Source organism: Hippopotamus amphibius, chromosome 6, assembly GCF_030028045.1.
Source record: "Hippopotamus amphibius kiboko isolate mHipAmp2 chromosome 6, mHipAmp2.hap2, whole genome shotgun sequence".
Classification (NCBI taxonomy): Eukaryota; Metazoa; Chordata; class Mammalia; order Artiodactyla; family Hippopotamidae; genus Hippopotamus; species Hippopotamus amphibius.
The window spans coordinates 135,781,628-135,806,974 of NC_080191.1; the positions used below are offsets into that span (position 1 = coordinate 135,781,628).

A 25,347-nucleotide genomic window follows, 5' to 3' on the forward strand; every position below is an offset into this window, starting at 1 on the left:
TCAGATAATTGTGGCTCTTCTTCGATACCTTTTTAAAGGTCAGTTGAAATTAGGAATTTGAAATATTATCAATGAACTTTTTATAGTCTATTAAAATTTATAGTCTATTTTGCACTTTGAAAGGATTTTTTTTACCCACGGATCATTCTGTAACATTTTGTATTGATCATTTAGAAAATATTGGTTGGGACTTCACTGGTGGCACAGTGGTTAAGAATCCGCCTGTCAATGCAGAGGACATGGGTTATATCCCTGATCCGGAAAGATCCCACATGCCACGAAGCAACTAAGCCTGTGCACCACAACTACTGAGCCTGTGCTCTAGACTCCATGAGCCACAACTACTAAGCCTGTGTACTGCAACTACTGAAGCCTGTGCACCGCAACAAGAGAAGCCATGGAGAAGACTGCGCACCTCAACGAAGAGTAGCCCCTGCTCACCACAACTAGAGAAAGCCCGCGTACAGCAACGAAAACCCAAAGCAGCCACACACAAAAAAAAGAAAGAAAAAAAAGAAAATATTGGTTTACCAAGTTATACAGATTTTCCAAGTGTTGATATATTTAATTACATCATACAATATAAAAAAAAAAATCACTACCCATTTCAGAGAAATCTTGAAATACTGAGAAGTTGTTAAGGTTACAACTGGATTCAAGTTTGAAAACTTCGAATTTTTGCTTGAAAACTCACATCATTAATTTTGAAAAAATGTCTATCAAATACCCAAGACTGAAATAATCAGTTTGTCTGACAGTTGTTCTTCCAAATAAAAAATATTCCATGAAGAAAAATTATGGTTTGTTTTGCAACTCAATTGCACAAGTGCTTTTCCTTGAGACGCTATTGCACTTGGGCACTCAATAGAAGTACTTTGTGCTTACTTCCCATTGTGACATACAGAACATTAAACAGATGAGGATGTAAGAGCTGACATTTAATAACTTGATATTCTTAAGTGGTTTTTTAAACCCTTAGTGTAAAGAATACAATGACTGCTAGTGGTGTCAATGTCTTGGTTTGTCCAAGGCGTCATTTTGCCTACCATTCCTTTTACACCAGCAAATCTCCACAATGGAAAAGGTAAATACATCTTTGTATTATTATGAAAATGGTTCTGACCTCATGGATTGCCTGAAAGGGTCTTGGGCCCATCAAGAGTGTATGTACCACAATTTAAGAATCATCAGCCAAATAAATATTTGTACACAAAAACTCAATATATTCATATCTTTTGTCACTGCAAAGACCAGAAGCAATCATTACCCAGAAAAAGGATAAAAAAGTGAAATGATATGCAAGGGAGTAATATACAACACTGAATCAACTAGAGAGAAATATATCAAGATAGATAAGTCTCATAAACACGAGACAAAAATAGAGAGATTCATGCAATATCACAGCATTTATGTGAAGTTTAAATACACAGAGTATAAAAAAATACTATGGTTATATATAATATGCAGTAAACATGTGTAGAAATGCATTTGAATGATAATTACCAAATTCAGGACAGCAGTTACCTGTGTAAGGTAAGGGATGAATTACATTTGGAGAGGAGAATACATAGAGTTTCAAATTCATCTGCAATGCTTTTTGCTTAAGTGGTAGTTGTAAGAGGTTCATTTTATTATTCTTTATAGGTCTTTCCATTTTGAACAATTTCATAATAATGGCCTACCTACAATCATAACCTTTCAAATATTTGCTGTGGAGTTAAGCAGTCGTATAGGTGAAATATTACTATCGAAACTTTGGCATGCAGATATAAAGGCATACCTCAGAGATACTGCATGTTTGATTCCAGACAACCACAACAAAACAAATATTGCAATAAAGTGAGTCTCAAGAATTTTTTGGTTTCCCAATGTATATAAAAAGTTGTATTTCCACTACACTGTACTCAATAGCATTATGTCTAAAAAAATGTATACCTTAATTAAAAATACTTTATTGCTAAAAAGTGTCAACCATCATCTGAGCCTTCAGCAAATTTTAACCTTTTTGCTGGTGGAGGGTCTTGTCTTGATGTTGATGGCTGCTAACTGATCAGGGTGGTGGTTGCTGAAGGCTGGAGTGGCTGTGGCAATTTCTTGAAATAAGACAATGATGTTTGATGAATCAATTGACTCCTCCTTTCATGAACCATTTCTCTGTCGCATGCGATGCTGCTCCATAGCATTTTACCCGTAGTAGAACTTCTTTCAAAATTGGAGTCAATCCTCTCACACCCTGTTGCTGCTTTATCAACTAGGTTTATGTAATATTCTAAAACCTTTGTTGTTATTTCAGTAATCTTCATAACATCTTCACCAGGAATAGAGTCCATCTCAAGAAATCACTTTCTCTGCTCATCCATAAGAAGGAACTCCTCATCCACTCAAGTTTCATCACGAGACTACAGCAATTCAGTCTCACGTTCAGGCTCCACTTCCGATTTTAGTTCTTGTACTGTTTCCACCACATCTGCAGTTACTTCCTCCCCTGAAGTCTTGAACCCCTCAAAGTCATCCATGACGGTTGGAATAAACTTCTTCCAAACTCCTGTTAATATTGATATTTTGACTTCTTCCCATGAATCATGAATAGCATATAGAATGATTAATTCTTTCCAGAAGGTTTTCAATTAGCTTTGCTCAGATCCATCAGAGGAATCACTATCTAAGCCAGCTATAGCATTAAAAAATGTATTTTTTAACTAATAAGACTTGAAAGACAAAACTATTCCTTGATTCGTGGGCTGCAGAATGGATGTTGTACAATGAGATTAATTCATGCCTGCAAACACATCTCCATCAGAGCTCATGAGTGACCAGGTGCATTGTCAATGAGCAGTAATATTTTGAAAGGGTCTTTTCTTTCTGAGCAGTAAGTCTCAACATTGGGCTTAAAATATTCAGTAAATCATGTTGTTAACAGATGTGCTGTCATCTAGGCTTTATTTTTCCATTTATAGAGCAGAGGCAGAGTAGATTTAGCATAATTTTTAGGGGCTCTAGGATTTTCAGAATGGTAAATGAGCACTGGCTTCAACTTAAAATCACCAGCTGCATTAGCACCTAACAAAAGAGTCAGCCTGTCCTTTGAAGTTTTGAAGCCAGGCATTGACTTCTCCTCTCAAGCTATGAAAGTCCTAGATGGCATCTCTTTCCTATACAGAGCTGTTTTGTCTACACTGAAGATCTGTTGTTTAGTGGAGCCACCTCCATTCATTCACTTGCTGCTTCACCCTGTACTTTTATGCTGTGGAGATGGCCTCTTTCCTTAAACCTCATTAACCAACCTCTGTTAGATTTCTTCTGCAGCTTCCTGATCTCTCTCAGCCTTCATAGGATTGAAGAGAGTTAGGGCCTTGCTCTGGATTAGGCTTTATTTTAAGGGAATGTTGTGGTTGGTTTGATCTTCTGTCCAGAGCACTACTACTTTCTCCATATCAGCAATGAGGCTGTTTTGCTTTCTTATCATTCATGTGTTCACTGGAAGAGCACTTTTAATTTCCTTCAAGAACTTTTCCTTTGCATTTACAGTTTGGCTAACTGGTGTGAGAGGACTAGCTCTTGGCTTCTCTCAGCTTTTGCCATGCCCTCCTCATTAAGCTTAACTATTTTTAGTGTTTGATTTAAAGTGACAGATGTGTGATTCCTTCTTTCACTTGAACACTTAGAGGCCATTGTAGGGTCTGAGGCTGTTGAAGGGTTACAACTGGCCTAACTTCTATATTATTGTGTCTCAGGGAATAGGGAGCCGTCGGAGAGAGAGAGAGGTGGGAAAAGGCAGGCCGGCAGAGCAGTCAGAACACACACAACATTTATCAATTCAGTTCGCCATCTGATATGGGCAGTTTGTGGTGCCCCCAAACAATTACAATAGTAACATCAAAGATCACTGATCACAGATCACCATAATATAATAATAATGAAAAAGTTTGAAATATTGCGAGAATTACCAAAATGTGACAAAGTCAGGAAGTAAGCAAATGCTGCTGAAAAATGCCTTGCTCAATGCAGGGTTGCCACAGACCTTCAGTTTATAAAAAAACGCAGTCTCTGCGAAGCAAAATAAGGTGAAGTGTGATAAAACAGGTATAGCTGTAAAGTCAGGGACTAACTTCACAGTAATGGTGTCATTCTCCTTAACACCACAAAAAAGATATTCAGCTATATGGGGCTGCTTGTTTTCCTTCGAGGTAAGGACGACCCAAGCTCACTATTTAAATAGATTATCTTCAAGTCATTCATTCTCATTTACAGAAAGCATCTCTCCTTGCAGCTATAAACTGAAAGTGTCTGCTCCCACAGCAATCTGGATCCTCAACAGTCTCTTCATGTTCTCAGCATTCTCAGCAGCCAGAGCTCTGTGGCATCTGCTATTTTAATTCCATCTTCGGGGGCTTCTTGCCCTCTTGAACTTTGTAATTGAAGTGGAGATACTTTGCTCTGCTACCGTCACTGTAACCTCAGCAGCCTTTGAACTTTCCCCTTACTCTCCACCCCCACCCCAAGCCTGTCCTTTCCAGGGATTTGAAATGTAAAACAAACCGTCTGGGCTCAGTTAGTGGTGACAGACACCAAAATAATCAAAATTTCCACAATGGCTTTTTAATTCTGGGGGACAACCTCAGAGCAGGGCAACTGGTGAGGCCTTATCCCAAGTTAAATTAGTCTCTTGACATATTTAGCAACATTCCTTTTTCATGTATAATTCATTTTCTTGCTTTTATCCTGTTGACTGTGGTCTCCAGGAGGAATGTAGTTTTAATGCCTTAATCCAAATCAGGGGATAATTTCCCTAGGAGGGCTTTAACCACTTCAGAGATTTTCTGTCCAGGTGGGATATGCTTCCACCATCCTAAAAAAGTGTCCACACAAACACTAGCAGGTTATCTGAAATTTCTTGTGGTTCAAGGCATTTGAGTAAAGTCTATTTTTCAGTCCTTGGTAGCACAGGTTCCTCTGTGTTGAGTCCCCATCTGGGGAGATTTGACGGCAGTCTTTGGGTTATTTTTAAGACCTTGGGGGAAAGAGCTCTGCCTCCTTTTCTGGGGTTTTCATGGCACCATCTGTCCTGGTGGGACTCAGATGTCAAGCTATTCTGGTGAGAAACTTCAGGGTGGGGTCTATCAGAAAACTAATCAGCTCACTCCCCACTGTCAATTTTACCCCAGGCTCCTGTGGGGAATTAGGCACCTTAAGTCCAAGGGAGCTTCTGGGCCTCTTCAGAGGGTTCCTCTCTTTCTACTGTAAAAGAGGCTCTTCTCTTTTATTGTTCTTCTGTTTTAGGCTTGGGCGACCTGTTTTCCAACGCTCCTCCTCCTTAGCAGTAAGCGCACAGTTCCTCTCCCACTGGGGCTTACCTCTCCCGAAGTTACTTGCCTCTGGGAATCCCATGCCACTGCTAAAAAAGTGGCATTTCATTTTGCATCTTCTTTTTCCTGTTGTTCCCTGTTGAATACTTTAAAGGCAACATCTACCAACTGAGAAGGGTTCATTCCAAATGTACCATCTAAATTTTGCAATTTTCTCTTGATATCGGGGGCACTTTGCCCCAAAAGGTCAAATTTACCACTCCAATATTTTCAGGGGCCTTGGGATCTGCATTAGTATGATGTCTGTAGGCCTGATCAATCCTTTCCAAAAATTCAGAGAGGTCTTCTTGTGTTTTATAAAGGCCTTCTTCCCCGACTAGAGTCCCAATTTGGTTCAGCTGTGGGTGCTGCCAAGTGGGCTTCAGGTGTAGAGGATCCTCCCTGTCAGGAGGGTTGCCATCTTTCCAACTAAAGAAGTCTGAGAAACCCAGCTGGCTAGTTGTTTGCATTTAAGCCCTCTACGAGACAATGGTGCAAGGGAAATTGCCCTGTCCCGAAAACGGCTCCTGGCCCAAACTGGGTGCCGGTCAGGTCTTAGATGACAATACCAGACTAAGTCCCTGTGCCCCAGAAACTAACACAGGATTTTCTAACTGACCCCTAGAAGAAGGGGAAGTCCTGAACCTCAGTATCAGGATTAGGGCTGGATAAAAACAGAAGGTGGTGGAAGCGGCAAAATGGCCAGAGCTGCTGGGACAGCTGGCTCAGCCAGAGGAGTTAAGGTTTGTAGCAACACATCCTCACTCTCATTCCCTTCCTTTTCTTATTTTCCCTGATAATAGTAGAAATGCTTGCACATAAAGGATATCATCATTCTTCCCTGCTTCTTAACAAAACAGCTATAGAGTCATTCAAAAGCCACTGTAAAACCACAACTAGCAATTACAATTGATTATCTAACCGTTAAAAGGATGCCTTTTTTTGCTTTGGCATCAAAGAACTGGGATTACAATGCAATTGAATAGAAACTTGATTACTGCTGTGACAAACAATTTAAGATAATTAGTAAAATTACATCTGACTTCATTTCCAGGTTATACCAGAATTTTAGAAGTTCCATATCATTTCTAGAATATGTATATTAATAACGTTTACCCATATGATACAATCTAAGAACTTTTTATCACCACTCATTTGACAATGCTTCCCATGCTGTTCAACACACCAAATAAACCCAATTAGTTTAATATTCCTCTCTCTGAGATGGAGAGAAAACAAATAATTTGAGGTGTTTCAGGGACCCTCCAGAAAGCCCAAAGTTAGCCAGAGGTCAAATGAAACCCCACGTAGAACTTGATCTCTAGGAAGTTTGTCAAAAATATCAAAAAGTTTTAACAAATGATAGACGATCTCAATAGCAAATACAGATCACTTAAACTCACAATTACCAAAAGCTGTTCAATATCTTAAGAAAACTTTGTCCTCTTAGAGAACCAAATTCAGGTTTTGTAACACTTTACCTTTAAGGTGTATTTTCTTAAGTTCAATCTTATCTTAGAACTTAGTTTAGTTTCAAGTTATGAAAATCTGGAAAGACTATTCTAGATAGATATTCCCAAAACATTATTCCCATAGAGCAGTGATCCCCAACATTTTTGGCAGCAGGGACTGTTTTCGTGGAAGACAATTTTTCCAAGGACCAGGGGCAGGAAGGGGAGGGGATGGTTTGGGGATGATTCAAGTGCGTTACATTTATTGCGCACTTTATTTCTATTTTTATTACATCAGCTCCACTTCTGATCATCAGGTATTAGATCCCAGGGGTTGGGGACTGCTGTCAGAGTTTACTCAAAACTCTTTACTTCATTTACCTCTATTTTATTTAATTAAAAGCTTTTGTAACAGCAATAATAATGTCATTTGATTTCTAGTAAACCTAGGCTTAGTAAAAGTATTACACTTGAAATTGATGACTCTAAAGACATATCTATATCAAACCAACAAGCTTATGCTAACTATAGCACCAGATATTAATTCAATACTGAATATTTCCCAGATCATGTGAACCTGAAACTCATTCTGGCCAGTTTCTTTTTCATTTGAGTATTTATATAAGCACTTAATTTTCTTTAAGCTAATTAAAGAGAGTTCTTTTACAAATTAATTTTGACGATGCCACACATCTATAACACATGTACAAACACAAACACAAACACAGGGACCTCATAGTTTCCATTCCAAAATTTTAGCCATGAATTAGGTACAACAATGTAAAACCCAGCAGTTACAAAAGAGGCTGGATTCCAATTGGGTTTCTGGCAGACTGGACAAATGAAGATCACCTGTCTAGATGGCTAAACCCTTTTTAACTAAGATTTATGGAAAAGATACTTCTATATTTATAGCTTTTGGTGATTTTAGGAACACAGTGGAACCTTTCTCTTCTTCCCTGGAATATCCCACTCTTGGACAAGAACAGACAGGTTTTTCCTGTTCCCTTCCTCCATTTGACATCAGTAAAAATTTTAACTATCACAAAACTGATTTGGCTATAAATGGAGAAACAGTACTAAACAAAATGAAACAAAACCCCCCCCAAAACAAACAGAAAATCCTAAATAAACCCTCAAGTTTGGTCTTGGGTTTTTATATACACCAATGACATAGGAGACCATAAAGGATGTAATTCACACAGCAAGGGTAGCAGCACATGGTGCACAGGGTCCCAAGATAACACTGCCTAAACCCCCTGTGGAGATCCTAACAGGTATTGTGGCCTGTTACAATATCATCTTCCTCTTACTCATGGGTTCAGAGCTGTAATCAGATCCCTTATCTAAAATGTGCCTCAGAAGACTCTTTACGGATAGTTGAAACATTCCCCATTTTTAAAGATAGAAATTCAAGACAAACAAAACACAAATGGCACACATGAATGCTAGCATCCAAAGAAATAAACAAATTGATTCACCAATCAGGTAAAAGTCCAACAACTCTTTCCTCTCTCCAACAGGATACCCCACTCAAATACAAAACAAATTGGCTTATTCCAGAGAAAAAGCCCTAAACAGAGAGGAAATAAAGTTTCTGGCTGTACACACCAAAGCAACTTACCCCACTGGATGGAGCCTGTTGGCTTCCAAATGTTGATTTCTTGCTCCAACTGCCAAGCGCTGGGGCAGCCGGTGCCGCTTCAGGGAACTTTGAAGAGATGATCCTCTCAGGACAAGTGGTCCCAGCAGCTGCTAGGGCTTTATTCCCAAATTCCCTAACTGGGGCCGGCTGGCCACGAGCAGCAAGGCTCCTGGATAGCTCATCAAAATTTGTTCCAAGTACTGCTTGCCACACAACAGGCCAGTAAATCGAGAGATGAGTTGCTTGGGCAAGGAATACCGACTTTATTCGGAAAGCCAGTAAACCGAGAAGATGGTGGACTCAAAGAACCATCTTGCCCAATTCAGGCTTCTTTTATACTAAAAAGGGAGGGAGTAAAGTCAAACAATTCCTGTTTCCCGTCAGCCTCCGGAAGGGGGTGTGTTAATTCTTCTTCCCTGCTGTCATTCACAGGTGGGCCTGGTCAGGCTGTTTCCTGTGAGCTAAACAAAAGTATTTTAGCTTAATGACCATTACCTGGGAGGCAGGGTTCCCAGAGACAGGCCATTATGTATAATTTAAGCTTATAGGCAACATCCTTTTGGTGATTAACTTGTAAGAGAATACAAAAGGTTCTTCCCTATTACAATATTCTATAAGTAAATAATAGAGAATCCTAATTCGACTTGGAGGATCCTTGTGAAAGGTTGCTTGAAAGCTGTACAGTCTATCCGTTCCTCCACTCTAAAATGCATCCCTTAAAGAACATGTAGTACAAATATACAATGGAATACTACTCAGCCACAAAAAAGAATGAAATGATGCCATTTGCAGCAACATGGATGGACTTGGAGGGTATTATGCTAAGTGAAATAAGTCAGACAGAGAAGACAAATACTATATGATATCACTTGTATGTGGAATCTAAAATAGGACACAAATGAATCTATTTATAAAACAGAAACACTCGCAGACACAGAGAACAAACTTGTGGTTGCCAAGGGAGAAGGGGGCTGGGGAGGGATGCATTGGGAGTTTGGGGTTGGCAGATGTGAACTATTATACATAGAATGGATAAACAACAAGGTCCTACTGTATAGCATAGGAAATTAGATTCAATATCCTGTGATAAACCATAACTGAAAAGAATAGAAAAAAGAATGTATATGTATGTATAACTGAATCACTTTGCTATACAACAGAAATTAACACAACATTGTGAATCAACTATACTTCAATAAAAAAAAATGCATTCCTGACTTAATTACATCTTAACACATGCTGTCTGTCTGGACCACATAGTTTGAGCCTCTCACCCAAATTACTTTTATTTGTTCTATATACTAGTGTTATGCTATTGGTTTTCACTGCAGAATGTTATTTTTGAAAAAATGATAACAATCTATTAACCAATAAGCTTAAAAAAATCTCTTGTTATTCATTTGCTTTCCCTTAGACCCAATTTTGCCCTCCCCTGCCACCCCTACCTCCTCGTTCAGACTTCAGGAGGCACCCATTGCCTCAGAAAAGGGATGTAAAAAGTTAGAGAGAAGTAACTGAATCGTCACCCTCAAAATTTCAGAATAAGCTTCTGAGACTCACAGTAGAGATAATACTTTGAGAAAACAGGGTTTTAAGTCTCTTAAGTCAGGATTTTGAGGTTAAAATTTTCATGACCATGAAGAACCAGGATAAGAGCCTTGTTGTATAAATAACACATTTCGGAATACTGTGGGGAAGAGGGACTAGGAAAAACCTGAATAAATGGAGACTGCTAAGCTGACTGAGTTACCCCCGAATCGACTAAGATAACATTTTTTTTTTTTTTTTTTGCTAGCTGAAATGGGATCCAGGGCTCAAGATATAAATTAAATCAAACACAAAATAATAAAGAAAATTACATTGTTTACATGTATGAAGTCATGAGGGTGTTTGTACCCTTACATATTCTCGTGAAACATGCTCTTGCCCTGACTATTAGAGTTCTCTTGGGGAGGCCCCACAGGAAAAAATTCTTGGGTCTCGGTATCAGGAATATTTTCTTCCTCTTGGCAACTGGTTTATTTTTAGTCTGGGAAACTGTGACTCATGGATCTGATTGAATGTCTCTCCTAATTTTGGCTGCATGCAAGCATGGAGTTAGCTCTGAATCCTACCTGCCTTTTGCAGTGGGGTAGACCCTCACAGCATGCGTTTCATCTGCTTATGTCATCCTGGTGACTATTCTTCCTGCCTTGATTTCCTCCTGCTCTATGCCTTTACTTACTCTCAATCTGGTTGGACTTTATGGGAAGCAGACCTTGAGATAGAATTTAAGGTGCAGGAGGTTTATACCCTTGGAATCAACACCTATGGGAGGGAGTGGAAAAGAATCAAGATTGGGGAGGGGGAGAAGTTGAGCTTTGATGCAACCCCAGTGAAAGCCTCAGCTGACCCCATGGGGAGCTCTGGAAGTAGGACGGCCCCTCAGAGGTGTTCAAATTTGTGCTGGGGCACCAAGTTCTCCGCTGGAGAAGGGCCTCGGTAATGCATCAGTGTTACAGACTGAATATTTGTGTCCTCTAAAATTCATGTGTTCAAACCTAGTCTCCGATGGGATGGTGTTTGGAGGTGGGACCTTTGGAGGTAATTAGGTGATGAGGGCAGAGCCCTCATGAATGGGATCAGTGCCCTTATAAAAGAGACCCCAGAGAGCTCCCTCACCCCTTCTGCCACTTGAGGACAGGAGAAGAAGATGGGCATCCGTGAACTAGAAGCGGAACCTCACCAGACACTGAATCTCCTGGTACTCTGGTCTTGGTATTCCCAGCCTCCAGAACTCTGAGAAATAAATGGCTCTCATTTATACATCACCCAGTCTAGGGTGATTTGTTACAGCAGTCTGAATGGACTAGGACAATCAGTGTTCACCACACTTACTTTTAAAATCTACTATATATTTTTTAAAAAATCATAAGTAATTTTTGGAATAAGGGCACAAGTAAAATAAGTAGTTAAAGTGGGGGACTTTCCTGGTGGTCCAGTGGTTAAGGCTCCATGCTTCCACTGCAGGGGGCATGGATTCAATCCCAGGTCAGGTGACCCTGTCCTCATTCTTGCTTACTTATGTTGTCTCTTACCTTAACTTTGATCCTGAGTCTTTGCATGTGCTGTTCCCTAAGACTAGAATGTGCTCTCTCTTCTTTGACTGTGAAAGGAAAGGTCTACTGTAGAAGACAATTGGATTCCTTCTCCAAGGTCCAGAACGTTATCACCTCTTATCACATCCCCTCCGCAGAGTCAGCTGCCTCCTTCTCTCTTTCTCTGCCAAGCTGCCAACATCACACTCTCACAATCCCTCCTCTACAGACAAGACCTGCCCTCAAACCTGACCCCCTTTGAGTATTCTCTTTATAGAATGGTGCCACCACCAGTCCACTGGTGCCAGAATCCTGAGGGTGGGCTCCTATCTATCACCAAGTCCTGTAATTTTTATTTCAAAAATCTCTCTCTAGCCCTCCATTTCTATTTCCAATGCCACCCCCTCCTTACAAGCTCTTATTATATCTTCTGCCTGTACTACCTTAGCAGCCCCCTATCTTTCTCCCAGTGTCTATTCTTGCTTTCCCAACAACCCATTCTCCACACAGCAGCTGGAGGACTTATAAAACTGTTGATCTAATCATGTTACCCTGGTTTAAGCCTGTCAATAGCTCTCCCACTGGGTCTGCAAGACTTGCCTGTATCCCCTGTCTCACCACCCTCATCAGTTTTCCTCTCCTTCCTGCTGTTTTGTAGACATATTGGCTTGTTTTAATTCCTCCAATGGGCTGTGACTTTCTTCTCCCCATGGTCTTCTCTCATGGTGGTCTCTCTGGTCTGCTTTTCCTTCACCTCTTCTGCAGACTAATAACTCCTGTTCACCCTGATCTCAGGTCAGATAACTCATCCTGCAGGAAGTTGTCCTTAACTTCCTGACTAGGTCAGCCCTCTCATTTCACAATCTCTATCCATTGTGCTTCCTCGAACTACTGGTCACACGACAATTTCACAATTAATTAAGAAAAGACATTGGACTTCCTAGGTGGCGCAGTGTAAGAATTTGCCTGCCAACGCAGAGGACACGGGTTTGATCCCTGCCCCAGGAAGATACCACATGCCGCGGAGCAACTAAGCCTGTGAGCCACAACTATTGAGCCTGCACTCCAGAGCCTGTGAGCCACAACTATTGAGCCCATGTGCTGCAACTACTGAAGCCCACGCACCTAGAGCCCATGCTCTGCAATGAGAGGTCACCGCAATGAGAAGCCTGCACACCACAACGAAGAGTAGCCTCCGCTTGCCACAACTAGAGAAAGCCCGTGTGCAGCAACGAAGACCCAACACAGCCAATAAAATAAATAAATAAGTAAATGTATATATAAAAAAAAGAAAAGACATTAACATCTTTCTCTTCTACTAGAATATAAATTCCACAAAGGCTGGGGTATCTTGATGACCTTTGCCTTCCCAATGCCTAGCACAGGACCTGCACATAAGAGGTGCCTTCTGTTTTGTTTTACTTGCTGGATAAATATGTACTTATTTACTGAGTTTCTTAAAGACATAGACAATTTATTAATCAATGTTCTGGCATAGTATTTGGCATATGTTGGATGTGCAATACATGTTTGTTGGATGGATACCTTGAATCAACTTGAAGGGTTGTCTTGGGGAAGAGGAAGCAGACATTTCGTGTAGCTGCAGGAGAGCGAATTAAGACCAAAGGTTAGAAATTACCGAAAGGCAGAATTTTCCAAAAAACAATACAAAGGATGAGTAACCTAATAGGAATCACATCCAAACATTTCTATTGGATGTTTTTGGGTTTGGGGATTATGAGTAATTTTTGTTGTATTTTATTTTGTCTTTTTTTGTTTTCTGAATTTTCTACAATAAATATTATTTTCATAATCAGAAAATATTTGTTTAAAAAACAGGTGGACTGGTGATAAAGTTATGGATTCTCTGTTCCTAGAAGTATTTGAATAGCTGGGAATGACACTTCCCAATGATGACAAGGAAGGGACTTCTCTGTGGTTGGGGCAGGGGAGGTTGGACCCCACGTGCTCTAAGCTTCTTCTAAATCCAACACCCCATGCTACTGTTATCTAAATGATAAATGCTGAGCCCCCTTTCTTAGAAGAACTTGGCCTAGTTTACATGGCTGTCTTACATTCTGCCGGTAACTTCCTTACACTGGAAGCTCACAATGACAGTACTGGCTGCAGTGGAATTTGATCTGTATTCATCTGAGGTTGATATAACAGGAGGGTTTCTGGATATTATAGTATCAAGAACATGAATATATAGGTAAGGGATGTTTGTGTGGAAAAGCTTAAGATGAAATGTTTTAGTGAGTCCTGATTAAAATGTTCTCAAATCAGCACTTAAAGCACATATAACCTAAGTATTACATATTTCATAGTTGATCTTTCAAGATAGACATTTCCAAACCATGGTTTTGGTTAAAATAAAAAGATGGGCCTTACTCTGATTTTTGTCTTTATGAGCTAGTTTGGGCACATAGGATCATTGTTTTTCTCTCTTAACAGAAAAGACATTTAGAACATTTCCTCCATATTACAATAGCTTTGAATTAAGAGAAATAGAATACTCCCAGAGGTTATTGGGTATGTAGGAGTGACCCTCCGTTAAGAACAGTGCAACACACACAAAATTCTTCTGATTACATGAAGTCCCGGCCTAATTAGAGAAAGAGAGAGGGAAATCTAAGACAATGACATAATAAGATTGACTTCTACAAACTGCATATGAAAATTGTTCTGTTGTCAAAACTCCTGGGTAAAAGAACATGTGTATGTATATATGTATAAATGCGTACTATACTGACAAATGTGTATTATCCTCACATAAGTGGACTGGTAGTTAAAAAATAAAATAAGGCGAGAAAAGCATTGACTAGTATCTGCTCCCTCCCAAGTTTCCAGTGAGGTCTCATGGAGCACTATAACAGACTTCACATTATAACATTAATAAATTAAGTTTGTCATTTGTTTGAGTACTTTCCAATTTTACATTATTTGAGTATTTTATAACTCTTCTAGGTTCTCAGTACCAAAGAGAATTCTAATCATTTTACTGATTGAAAGACAAAGGAAGTGTATTTTCTTTCTATTCGATGAAAATTTTAAAAAGGTTTGTTCAAAAAGGCATCAGGAATTATGTAAACACAATCTGTCTGATTATCATCTTACAGAATAACACACAGGAAAGTTCCAGGATTTCTGGCTCCCCTCCCCATACCCCCAGAAAGTTTTTCTTTTGAAGTAGACAAGTTCAATATGTGCTGGGCTGAGGGTATAGAATGAAAAGAATGTCAATATGGAAACTGCTCTGCAAGGCTAGGGTTCTCATGGCAGCATCCAGGAGCTCAGGCCTCTGCTGAAGCTGCTGGCCTGTACTGCCAAGTACAAGGCTATAGGGCCTGGTGTAACCTGGTAATAGGAGGACGGACAGGAGGTGGAAACCTGTCTCATCAAAGCACACTGAATAGAACCCTCCTCACCCAGGCAAGTGCCTGGAAAAACCCAGCCTTGGGGCTTGTCCTGATCCTCTACAGTTCATACAGCCCACCATCCATTCTACCCACTCTGCTCTATGCCTCCCTCTGCTCCTCCCTGGGTCCCCAGCTTCTAACTTGGCTCCACGCCTTGCCTCCCTACTCTTGTCTCTGGCATGATTGACCTCTAGGGCTCCTCCTTCTTGGTCTGGACTCCTCTTCAGACACCATCCCAATTTTACCCCCACGCTCCCCAATCTGTGACAGTGAGTAAAGACACACCATGTGACCCTACCTTCACCCCTGCCACCTTGGTCCATTCCGTGTAGCTTCCTTGTCAGGGAAAGGGACTTGGATAAAGGGGAATACAGGAAGGAGGACACAGAGGCACCAGAAACATAGCTTGTGTGTGGAAATTAGCTATCTTTATTTTATTTCCATCAAAACAGAGGATGTGGTGGTTAATTTTATATGTCAACTTGACTGCCCTAAGGGATGCCCAGGGAGCTGGTAAAACATTGTTTTGGAGTGTGTCTGTGCTGTGAAGGTGTATCTGGAAGAGATTAGCACTTTCAATCAGTAGACTGAATAGAGATCCACCCTCACCAGTGTGGGTGGGTCTCATCCAATCTGCAGGGACCTGAATAGAACAAGGACAACCCCGACTAATACAGAGGGTGAGCATGCACAGGAATGGCTGATCTCATACCTTTGAGAATGGATGCATTGGGGGCATTTTAACCATTTTGAAAGACTTTAAAATTTCTTATGTTTGCCATATGATTTATTATTCACAAAACTTTTACATACAATTTTGAATACCATAGAACCCTTAAGTTAATACTTACTTTTGATCATTCAGTTGCATTTTTTTTCTACAATTATTTATCAGTTCTGAAACGGGATGTGTCTTACAATCTCCCTGATTTTCCAAACGCTTTGTCCTTCAGAAGCATCTCTGGGAGGAACAGCCCCAAGAGGTCCACACCCAGGCACTATTCTGGAAGAAGACAACATCTTGGGTTTTTCACCTAAAAACTTGGCTTTTGGGAACTAGAAATCCTCATTAGGACATCTGTGGTATTTACTTCTCTGCAACGCACCTTGAATTTCTCTCACATATTCTCTTGCCTCATCTCAGAATTGTTTCCTAAAGCGGGGAATATTTTTTCAACCAGATAATCTATATTTATGTTTAAGACTAAGTCATTATAAATAAGCCCCTAAGTAGACAAGCTGAAGACGACCCCAGTAAATGTCTCTCAACATCACCAGCCAAGGATTTTCTAGAAAACCTAGTGTTAGAAAAATATTGAACATTTATTTTTATCAAACTCCAGGTTCTCAAGAAATAACCAGATGAGACCCTCACACATAAACATTTATGTTTCCACAGCTATCTGGGAGGAAAAAAAAGAGTCAAAATGAAGTACAAATGAAAACCACTTGAATTTCTGTCTATGATTATAATTGTATTCATACCAATATACTTAAAGGTTTCAACATGTTTAGAAAAGTGGTTTCTTCATAGATGGGGATCAGGAACAGCAGCTCTCCGGGGAAAGGCCCATCTGTGGTAAGCCAGCCGGCAACAGGGAGACAAGCACCAGATATATCAGTGGGAGGACAATGATTCCAAAACGCCTAGTGCGACCCTGAACCCAGGAAAGTTTGCCTGTATTTGGAACTACTGAATCATGGAATGAAACCAAAAGATCATTCTTCACATTTCACATATTTACTTCTTTTTAGATTGAGAGTTGTGCTCTAAACTAGAGATATTTAGTTAATTAACCGCAAAAATAATTCTTTTCCTCCACATTGAGCTCACAGGGCCATTGTCGTCTTCTTCTTTTTTAATTAATTAATTAATTTATTGGCTGCTTTGGGGCTTTGTTGCTGCCTGCGGGCTTCCTCTAGTTGCGGCAATGCGGTGAACGGGCTTCTCACTGCTGTGGCTTCTCTTGTTGTGGAGCACGGGCTCTAGGCACATGGGCTTCAGTAGTTGTGGCACTCAGGCTCAACAGTTGTGGCTCTCGGGCCCTAGAGCGCAGGCTCAGTATTTGTGGCTCACAGGCTTAGTTGCTCCGCAGCATGTAGGATCTTCCCAGACTAGGGATGGAATCTGCGTCCCTGGCATTGGCAGGCAGATTCTTAACCATTGTGCCCCCAGGGAAGTTCCCTCTTCTTTTTTTAAGACAAGCATTCAGTGAAAATAGAATCAGGACATAACCAGTATTTTACTGTAATCCCTCTTCTGTGAAAGGTTTGAGCACATTGCTGGCATTTAAATTATTAATAATGCAATGTCACTTACTACTCTATTTCTATTTGTCTGTTACCAATTTTCCTAATTGATTAAACCAGCTAGGGTTACTCACTGACTCTTAAGAATGACCTGATAGATTTAAAAACACTGTTTAGAGAATTATTTACAACTATGCCTATTTTCACCCTTTTCCTGTCCAACTTCATAGAAGGAGATGTCCCTCTAGTCTAAGATGAATTAGTTATCTAGACTCTGAATGTATACATGAAAATTAATGTATACTGTTGCTCTGGAATTTTCTTTTTTTTTTTAAGGACTTTTATTGAGATATAATTGACATACAATAAACTGCATATATTTAAAGTGCACAATTTGATTTTTTTTCTTATTATATAGGTATATATGGCAATCCCAATCTCCCATTTCATCCCATCCCAACCCCCACCCCAACCCCTGCTTCCCCCTCTTTGGTGTCCATATGTTTGTTCTCTACATCTGTGTCTTTATTTGGAATTTTCTATCTCAATCAATGTTATTATCATGCATTAAGCTTCCCCAAAGCACCCTGGAGTCACCAGAGACTCCTTCCTTCCCATTTCTATATCCCAGCTCCATCCAATCCACTGGTGTCTTGTCCATTTTACTAATTCAATATTTTTCTTGCATTTCCATTTCCTTCTATTTCCTCTACTACTACATCAGTCCAGGTCCTCACCACCTTCCAAGAACCTCCCAAATCATCGTTGTGCTACAATGCATTCTCTACACCATGATCAAAATTCCTTCTCTAAATGCAAATCTTCTTAAAACCTTTCAATATGTTTTACCATCTTAAGGAAAAGTTCAAGATCCTTAGCATGGAACCAAGCCCTTCATGCTATGCCCCTGCAGGCCTTTTCAGGATCATCCCCCCAACAGGTCTCTTATGTTCCAATCCCAGGTGAGGACTTGCTGTTTTGCAAATAGGCCATGTTCGCTCTTCCTCCTTCACCTCTGCAAGGTGGTTTCCTCTACTGGCCATTTGCTCCTTGTCTGCCCATGACATTCCTATTCGCTCTTTAAGACAAGCGCATTCTCTAACACCTCTGAGGAACAGTAAGGGAGGCTAAGCTGAGTTCAGAGTCACTTACAGTGGTGTCTTCTCTTGTGTTTCCTCAGAATCCTGTACATACTTCCATCAAGGCACTTGCCACAAAGCATTGCAATTTTTGTTGTACATGTCTGTCTCTTCCACTACACTGTAAGCTCCCTGAAGCGAAGAGCTGGATCTTTTATTTTTATATCTCCAGGCCAACCATGGTACCTGTTGCTTGGCAGCTGCTCCATATACTGCTGTGGAATAAAGGAGTTTTAATCCTTTCATTTCCGGAAACTTCGCTCAAGCAAAGTTATTTTTCCTCTTTCGTTCTGTGTTTTAAACTTCTTTCCCTTAAGTCTAACGCACCCTTAAAACACACAATGAAAACACTTTCTCCACCTTAGCCCCACATTATTGAAAGGAGAATTCAATTATTGCTTTAAACTCCTAATCTCTGTTGATTCTTCAGTCCACTGAAATTGACTTTCACCTCACCACTCCAATGAAATTGTTCTTGCCAGTGATACAAACTGTTTCTTAGTTGCAGAAGTCATTTTTTACCTTAAGTGATTATTCTTCAGGACTTCACATGGCTGGTCTCTCTCTTTTCCTTGAAAACCTTGGCGTTTGTGACATTATTTCCTCTGGTTTATAACATCTCTGAAACCTAATCAGCCTCCTTGCTTAAATGCTGGGTGTCCCAAGGAAGCCCTTATTAATTCTTTTGTCTTATTTTCCTTGAGTAATTTCATCTAATTCTATATTTTCCATGACCATCTATATACATGATGAGCCCAAATTTTGACCTCCCAAACTCTATTTCCAACTTCTAAGAACTTCTATGACTCACAATGCTCTCAAACTTTATGTTAAAGCATAAAATTGAATTGTTTCCTTCCTAAAACCTGGCCTCTTTTATATTTCCTATCCTAGTGAGTTAGCAGTAGAGTCAGGGTAGGATTCAGGGTACTGACTACTTAAAGTCTTTCTCCATGTTTCTATACTAGACCATGTTTAATAAATTTCAAGGAAAAAAATTAACCTGTATGTGTATTACAAGTTAGCTTCTGTATTAGTTATCAATTGATACATAACAAATTACCACACACTTAACAGCTTAAAGCAGCACATATTTATTATCTCAAAGTTTTCATTGATCAGGAGTCCAAGCATGGCTTAGCCGGGTCCTCTGCTCAAGGTTTCACAAAGCTGCAGTCAAGGTGTTGGCTGGGAATGGGCTCTTATCTGAGGCTCAGGATCCTCTTCCAAGCTGCTCACTAATTGTGGCAAAATTCACTTCCTTGAAGCTGTAGAACTCGTGGCAGCTTATTCAAGGCCAGTGGGAGAGAGAGTCTCTGACTTGTTCAGCCTCTTTCTTTCAAAGGGCTCATCTGTTTAGGTCAGGCCCACCCAGGATCATATCCTCTCAATTAACTCAAAGTCTGATTAAGGACCTTAATTATATCTAGAAAATTTCCTTCACCATTGCCATGTAAGGTAACATCATCATGGGAGAGACTATCCTATCCCTTTTGCCATATTCTATTAGTTAGAAGCAAGTTATAGGTCCCATCACACTCAGGGGGAGGAGGTTATACCATGGTTTGGGTCATTGGAAGTCATTCTAGAATTATGCCTAATACAGCTTATTTTCTTTTTTAATTATGGGTAATGGCAAAAACCAATAAATGTTTGTAATTTGCAGATATTAAAATGTTGAATACAAAGAAGAAAAGCGCAGAACTTTAAAATCTCAAAGTTTAATGGAAATGGCATATATTTTGAAGATGGAGAAAATGGTCTTCTGTGCCTATCCTACCTTACACTTACTGCCTTGGGCAGGAGAAATATCCAAGTATCTAAACTTTAGATCATGTTATGTAAACCTAAAAGGAATAATCAAATAAGGAGTTCTGAAGGACAGACATTTAATTACATAATTGGCTCAAGTTGAGAATCATGTTACCAAGTGTTAGCCTCATTTGCATTAGGAGAGGATAAATATAATTATATGTCTGTAAGTATTGAACAGGTTATATGGTTTTCCTCAGTGTTCATCAATTCGACTTTTCCTTGTAGTTTTTCTTTTTTCTTTTAATACTTTGGACAGATTATTTTTCATTAGAAGTGCCTAATCTTTCCTTAGGATAGGTAGTTCAGGTATCTTTTAAAGTTGTTTTCCTGCAATGTACAATGACATATCTACAGACGTTTTTAGATGCCTACTCTCCCCTCTCTGGCTCCATACCATCTGTAGCTCCTTTTCCCATATGCCTCACACAGCTGTTCTGGAGTTAATGTAAATGCCATGTGGATCTGAAATGTACTCAGGATCTTGCCACTTTTAAGTCCTGCTTCTTGGGGAAAACTGTTCCATTGGTATTTAATAAAAAAACAGCATGACATGGTGAATTTACCTCTTTTTCTTGACATTGGCAATGACAGTGCAATGCCCATTATATATAACTGGTGTGAGGTCGGCTTGCAAATCCCTACAGATATGTGGTTACCTCCCTACTTTCCCTCTCCTTTGCTTGGGCAACTGCCACGTTGATGCACTGGAGCCACTCTTCTGCATTCTTCTCATCCTTGGCCTTGAAAACATAGGTTTTATTGTCTGTGAAGATTTCGAAAGCCCGGGGGAGAGAGCGGTCCCTGCGTTTCTTGGCCACAACTTTCACACTCTGTACTTTGCTGAGCTCTATTGGTGAGTCATCAGGATCATCTTTCTGAAATGCATGGGAAGGAAAGAACATGAGCTGGCTCCCAGAGTATGAAAAGATCTCTGGCTCCTGGAGAATTTTCCAAGAGCATCAGAATCCTTTCACTTCATGCAGCTTAAGACCTTTGTTATTTTGGGTACTAAGGCCTCAAGGAGTCATTGGAACAAGTGAAAGAGTGAGCAATTGGCTTCTTGCTGTGCTATCTTAAGTTGGAACAAAATAGCCAATTTATAGAAAATTATTATACAGTGTGATTGGGAAAAAATGCTTGATTCATATTTCTTTGACTTCATGTCATTTTCTATTGATATTAACACTATTAATACAGCAAAATGCAGCAGTACAATTTGTGGTACTATTAACTCAGAATTTGAGATAATTTTAGAGGCTTGAAATTGAATTTTCCTTTGTGTTACCTCTGAGAAAGAAGTGTTAATTAAATAAACAGGGTTTCAATGTCTAAGTAGATGAAACTGTTTTTGAAACTCTCTTGATCTTTGGAAACATGGTTTGTCCACACACATTAAGGGAAAGAATATTTAACGATGTTACATTTTCTTTGCATTAAAGCAGATGCTTAAGACTCTCTCTAACACCAGAGGCATCATGACAGGCTAGCATGAATATTTTTAAGGAATTAGATACTCTTTAAAGCAATTTCAGGTCTTTAACATCCCTGAGTCCATTCTGTGTACTGGAGAATGTACCTGTGGTACATTCCTACCTCACACAATCACCCTTTTCTCACTTTGTAGTAGAAAGGTATCTTTTTCACTCATCCCAAACTTTCTATGGTGTATTGTTCACCTTGGAAAAATCTCAGCAGCATCAAACAGAAAGAACAATTCAAAATACTGATGTCTGCAGAATAGAGAGGCCAGAAACAAACCCACACACCTATGGTCAATTAATCTTCAACAAAGGAAGCAAGAATATACAATGGGGAAGAGACCATCTTTCCAGCAAGTGGTGCTGGGAAAGTTGGACAGCCGTATGTAAATCAATGAAGTTATAACACAACCTCTCACCATACACAAAGATAAACTCAAATGGATTAAAGATTTATACATAAGACATGACACCATGAACCTCCTAGAAGAGATAATAGGTAAAACATTCTCTGACATAAATAGTATCAATGTTTTCTTACGTCAGTCTCCCAAGGCAATAAAAATAAAAACAAAAATAAACAAATAGGACCTAATCAAACTTACAAGCTTTTGCACAGCAAAGGAAACCATAGACAAAATGAAAAGACAAACTACAGGATTGGAGAAAATATTTGCAAAAGATGTGACTGACAAAACATACATACAGCTCATACAGCTCAACAACAAAAAAACAAACAACCCAATCCAAAAATGGGCAGAAGGCCTAAATAGACACTTCTCCAAAGGAAAAATACAGAGAGCCAATAGGCACATGAAAAGATGCTCAACATTGCTAATTATTAGAAACACGTAAATCAAAACTACAATAAGGTACCACGTCACACCAGTCAGAATGGCCATCATTAAAAAGTCTACAAATAACAAATGCTGGACAGAGTGTGGAGAAAAGGGGAACCCTCCTACATTGTTGGTGGGAATGTAAGTTGGTGCAGCCACTATGGAAAACAGTACGGAGGTTCCTCAAAAAACTAAAAATAGAATTACCATAAGATCCAGCAATCCCACTCCTGGGCATATATCCAGACGAAACTCTAATTTAAAAAGATACATGCACCCCTATGTTCAAAGCAGCACTATTCAGAATAGCCAAGACATAGAAACAACCTAAATGTCCATCAACAGATGAATGGATACAGTAGTATTCCACTGTGTATATGTACCAATGGCATATATGGTACATATACTCAGCCATAAAAAAGAAGGAAATAATGCCATTTGCAGCAACATGGATGCAACTAGATTATCATACTAAGTGAAATAAGTCAGAAAGAGAAAGACAAATACCATATGATATCACTTATATGTGGAATCTAAAATATGACACAAATGGACCTATCTATGAAACAGAAACAGACTCACAGAAAAAGAGAACTGACTTGCGGTTGCCAAGGGGGAAGGTGTTGGAGGAGGGATGGAGTGGGAGGTTGGGGTTAGCAGATGTAAGCTATTATATATAGAATGGATGAATAACAAGGTCCTGCTGTATAGTGCAGGGGACTATATTCAATATTCTATTATAAAACATAATGGAAAAGAATATTAAGAAAAGAACGTATATATATATAAATGTACAACTGAATCACTTTGCTATATAGCAGAAATTAACACAACATTGTAAATCAATTATTCTTCAATTAAAAAAAAACTGATGTCAGGGAAATGTCCTTCAACCAAGGCATTTCCAATAGCATTTCACTTTTTAATGTTTAATAACTATTTATTACATTTGGAATTATACTTATGGCTTTCATAAGTAATGTATTTTTTAAAAGTTAATAATAAAAAATCTTAACACAGAGACTTAGATGGCCACAGAAATTAAAATCATTAAATTTCAATATACTTGTATATATATATATTTTATTGCAGTCAAAAATGATTGGGTGATCAGGATAAAATGCTATGGGAATGGCAGAACAAAAATATGATTTCAAAGAAAAAAGAAACAATCTCAACACTTCTATTAAAGAAGAGCTAATATATGTATTTTTTTAAATGAATGGTGTTAGGTGTCAAATTGCAATGGTATTTTATTCTATTGGCTACATTTAAAGGAGAGATGTGACTTTTAAATTTTAAAATGACACTATAATTCAATAGAAATTACAGTTTGTGCAGCTGTTTAAATTTATGATAAAAGTGTTTATGTAACTTAAAATGCTGCAAGGTATTAGATTTTTCAAAATTCTTTTAGGGAATGTACAGGACAAAATTTGAAGATATCTGCACTAGATAATACTTTGTTAGCTTAATTTGGTTTATAGTAAGTATCTGACAGTAATAAAATTATATTTTTAAAATTAGATTATAGTAGAGAAATTGACACGTAGGAACTGAACAAGAAAAAAAAAGTTACATGTGGACAGGGAATCAACTAAGATAGAAATAGACAGGAACTCAAAGGACATTGTTGCCTAGCTGTTTGGCAGAAATCAAGACTTTAAGAATGCAAAAGTGAAAAATAATACTACAGTCTTTTAGTTCTTTAAAATACACATTTTCCTCATTTACAAGAAAGGCTGTTTATGATGTGGCTGAAGCTTCAGCTATACTGCTGACCACTGCAAGGTTACTGTGTCCCTGGGGATGAGAGGGATTTTGCTGTGGTCTTCATGCTATATTATACTATTTCCTAATATTTGAGTGAAATGTTCTGTCAGATTTCTGGAATGTCAAACCATTATTTCCTGATAAAGATGTCAAATAAGTTAGCCAATTATAAAATAGCTTATTCTCTAAACTTTATTAAAAAGCTCAGAATCCAGAAGTATAAAGGTGAATATTTGAGTTCAGAAAAAACACTCATGCATTAACTCTACTTTGTTAGTGCATGAGATGGATCTGAAAAATCTCTACATCTTAACTTCTATTCTGATTTCCTTAACAAAGACAGGAAATTCAAATGGTCACTTTAAACATTTTAAAAATGCTTCAATGTCAACCTATGCTAAAAAAATATTTCCTTAAACCTCCAATAACTTTCCAAATTGAACACACCATTATCTTTCCCATCCAAAAAGACCTCAGCCACAGGAAAGTTCATCTGTATATTTTATAAAACACACAGATGAAGAAATTAACATGAGTTCAAAATAGGTGCCGCCAAAATGTTCTTTTTCATTCAAAAAATGTGAAGTCTTTTTAGCTAAAAAGAGCATTGATCGGAATTAGTCAAAATTCAGATACATCAAACTTGATTCCTGTTGAGTAGTAAGTTCAAACAAATTTTGTAATGAGCACTCAAAAGATGTAGTACATGTGCTCTTAGCGAAATGTAATTTTTAAGTAATTTAACACTTTCATTAATTAATTCCGATACAGTTTGGTTTGCCACCGACGCTGTATTTTAAGTGTACACAGGAAGCTGCACAGTGTACTCATTTAAGAACATGCTTTGGTGTCACACTGCCTGAGCCTAACTCCAGTTTTACTGTGTCTCACCTTCCTGGCTCTTTCCTTGGACAAGACCATCAAGTCTCTTTGTGCTTCAGTTTTCCCATCTATAAAATGGCAATAACAATAGTGTCGTTCTGAAGATTTTTAGAGGCAATCCAGTGTGGCACGTGATAAACACTGTTATTATTATTGTATCTCAAAATGGCCAAGAAGTAGGTCAAGATTTCATGCTCCCTGATCTTGAATGAGTAGAGTTCAATGATAAATAAA

General features: G+C 38.9%; 1 protein-coding gene across 2 annotated transcripts in view; it reads right to left on the reverse strand.

Moving 5' to 3' along the window:
- Positions 1-20,779: 20,779 nt before the first annotated feature.
- Positions 20,780-25,347, reverse strand: part of VEPH1 (ventricular zone expressed PH domain containing 1) — a 199,328-nt gene continuing 194,760 nt past the window's right edge. For both annotated transcript variants that reach the window (XM_057738903.1, XM_057738902.1), the window contains one exon: positions 20,780-21,016. In XM_057738903.1, the coding sequence (XP_057594886.1) occupies positions 20,780-21,016 (237 nt within the window). The remainder of the gene's footprint in view (positions 21,017-25,347) is intronic.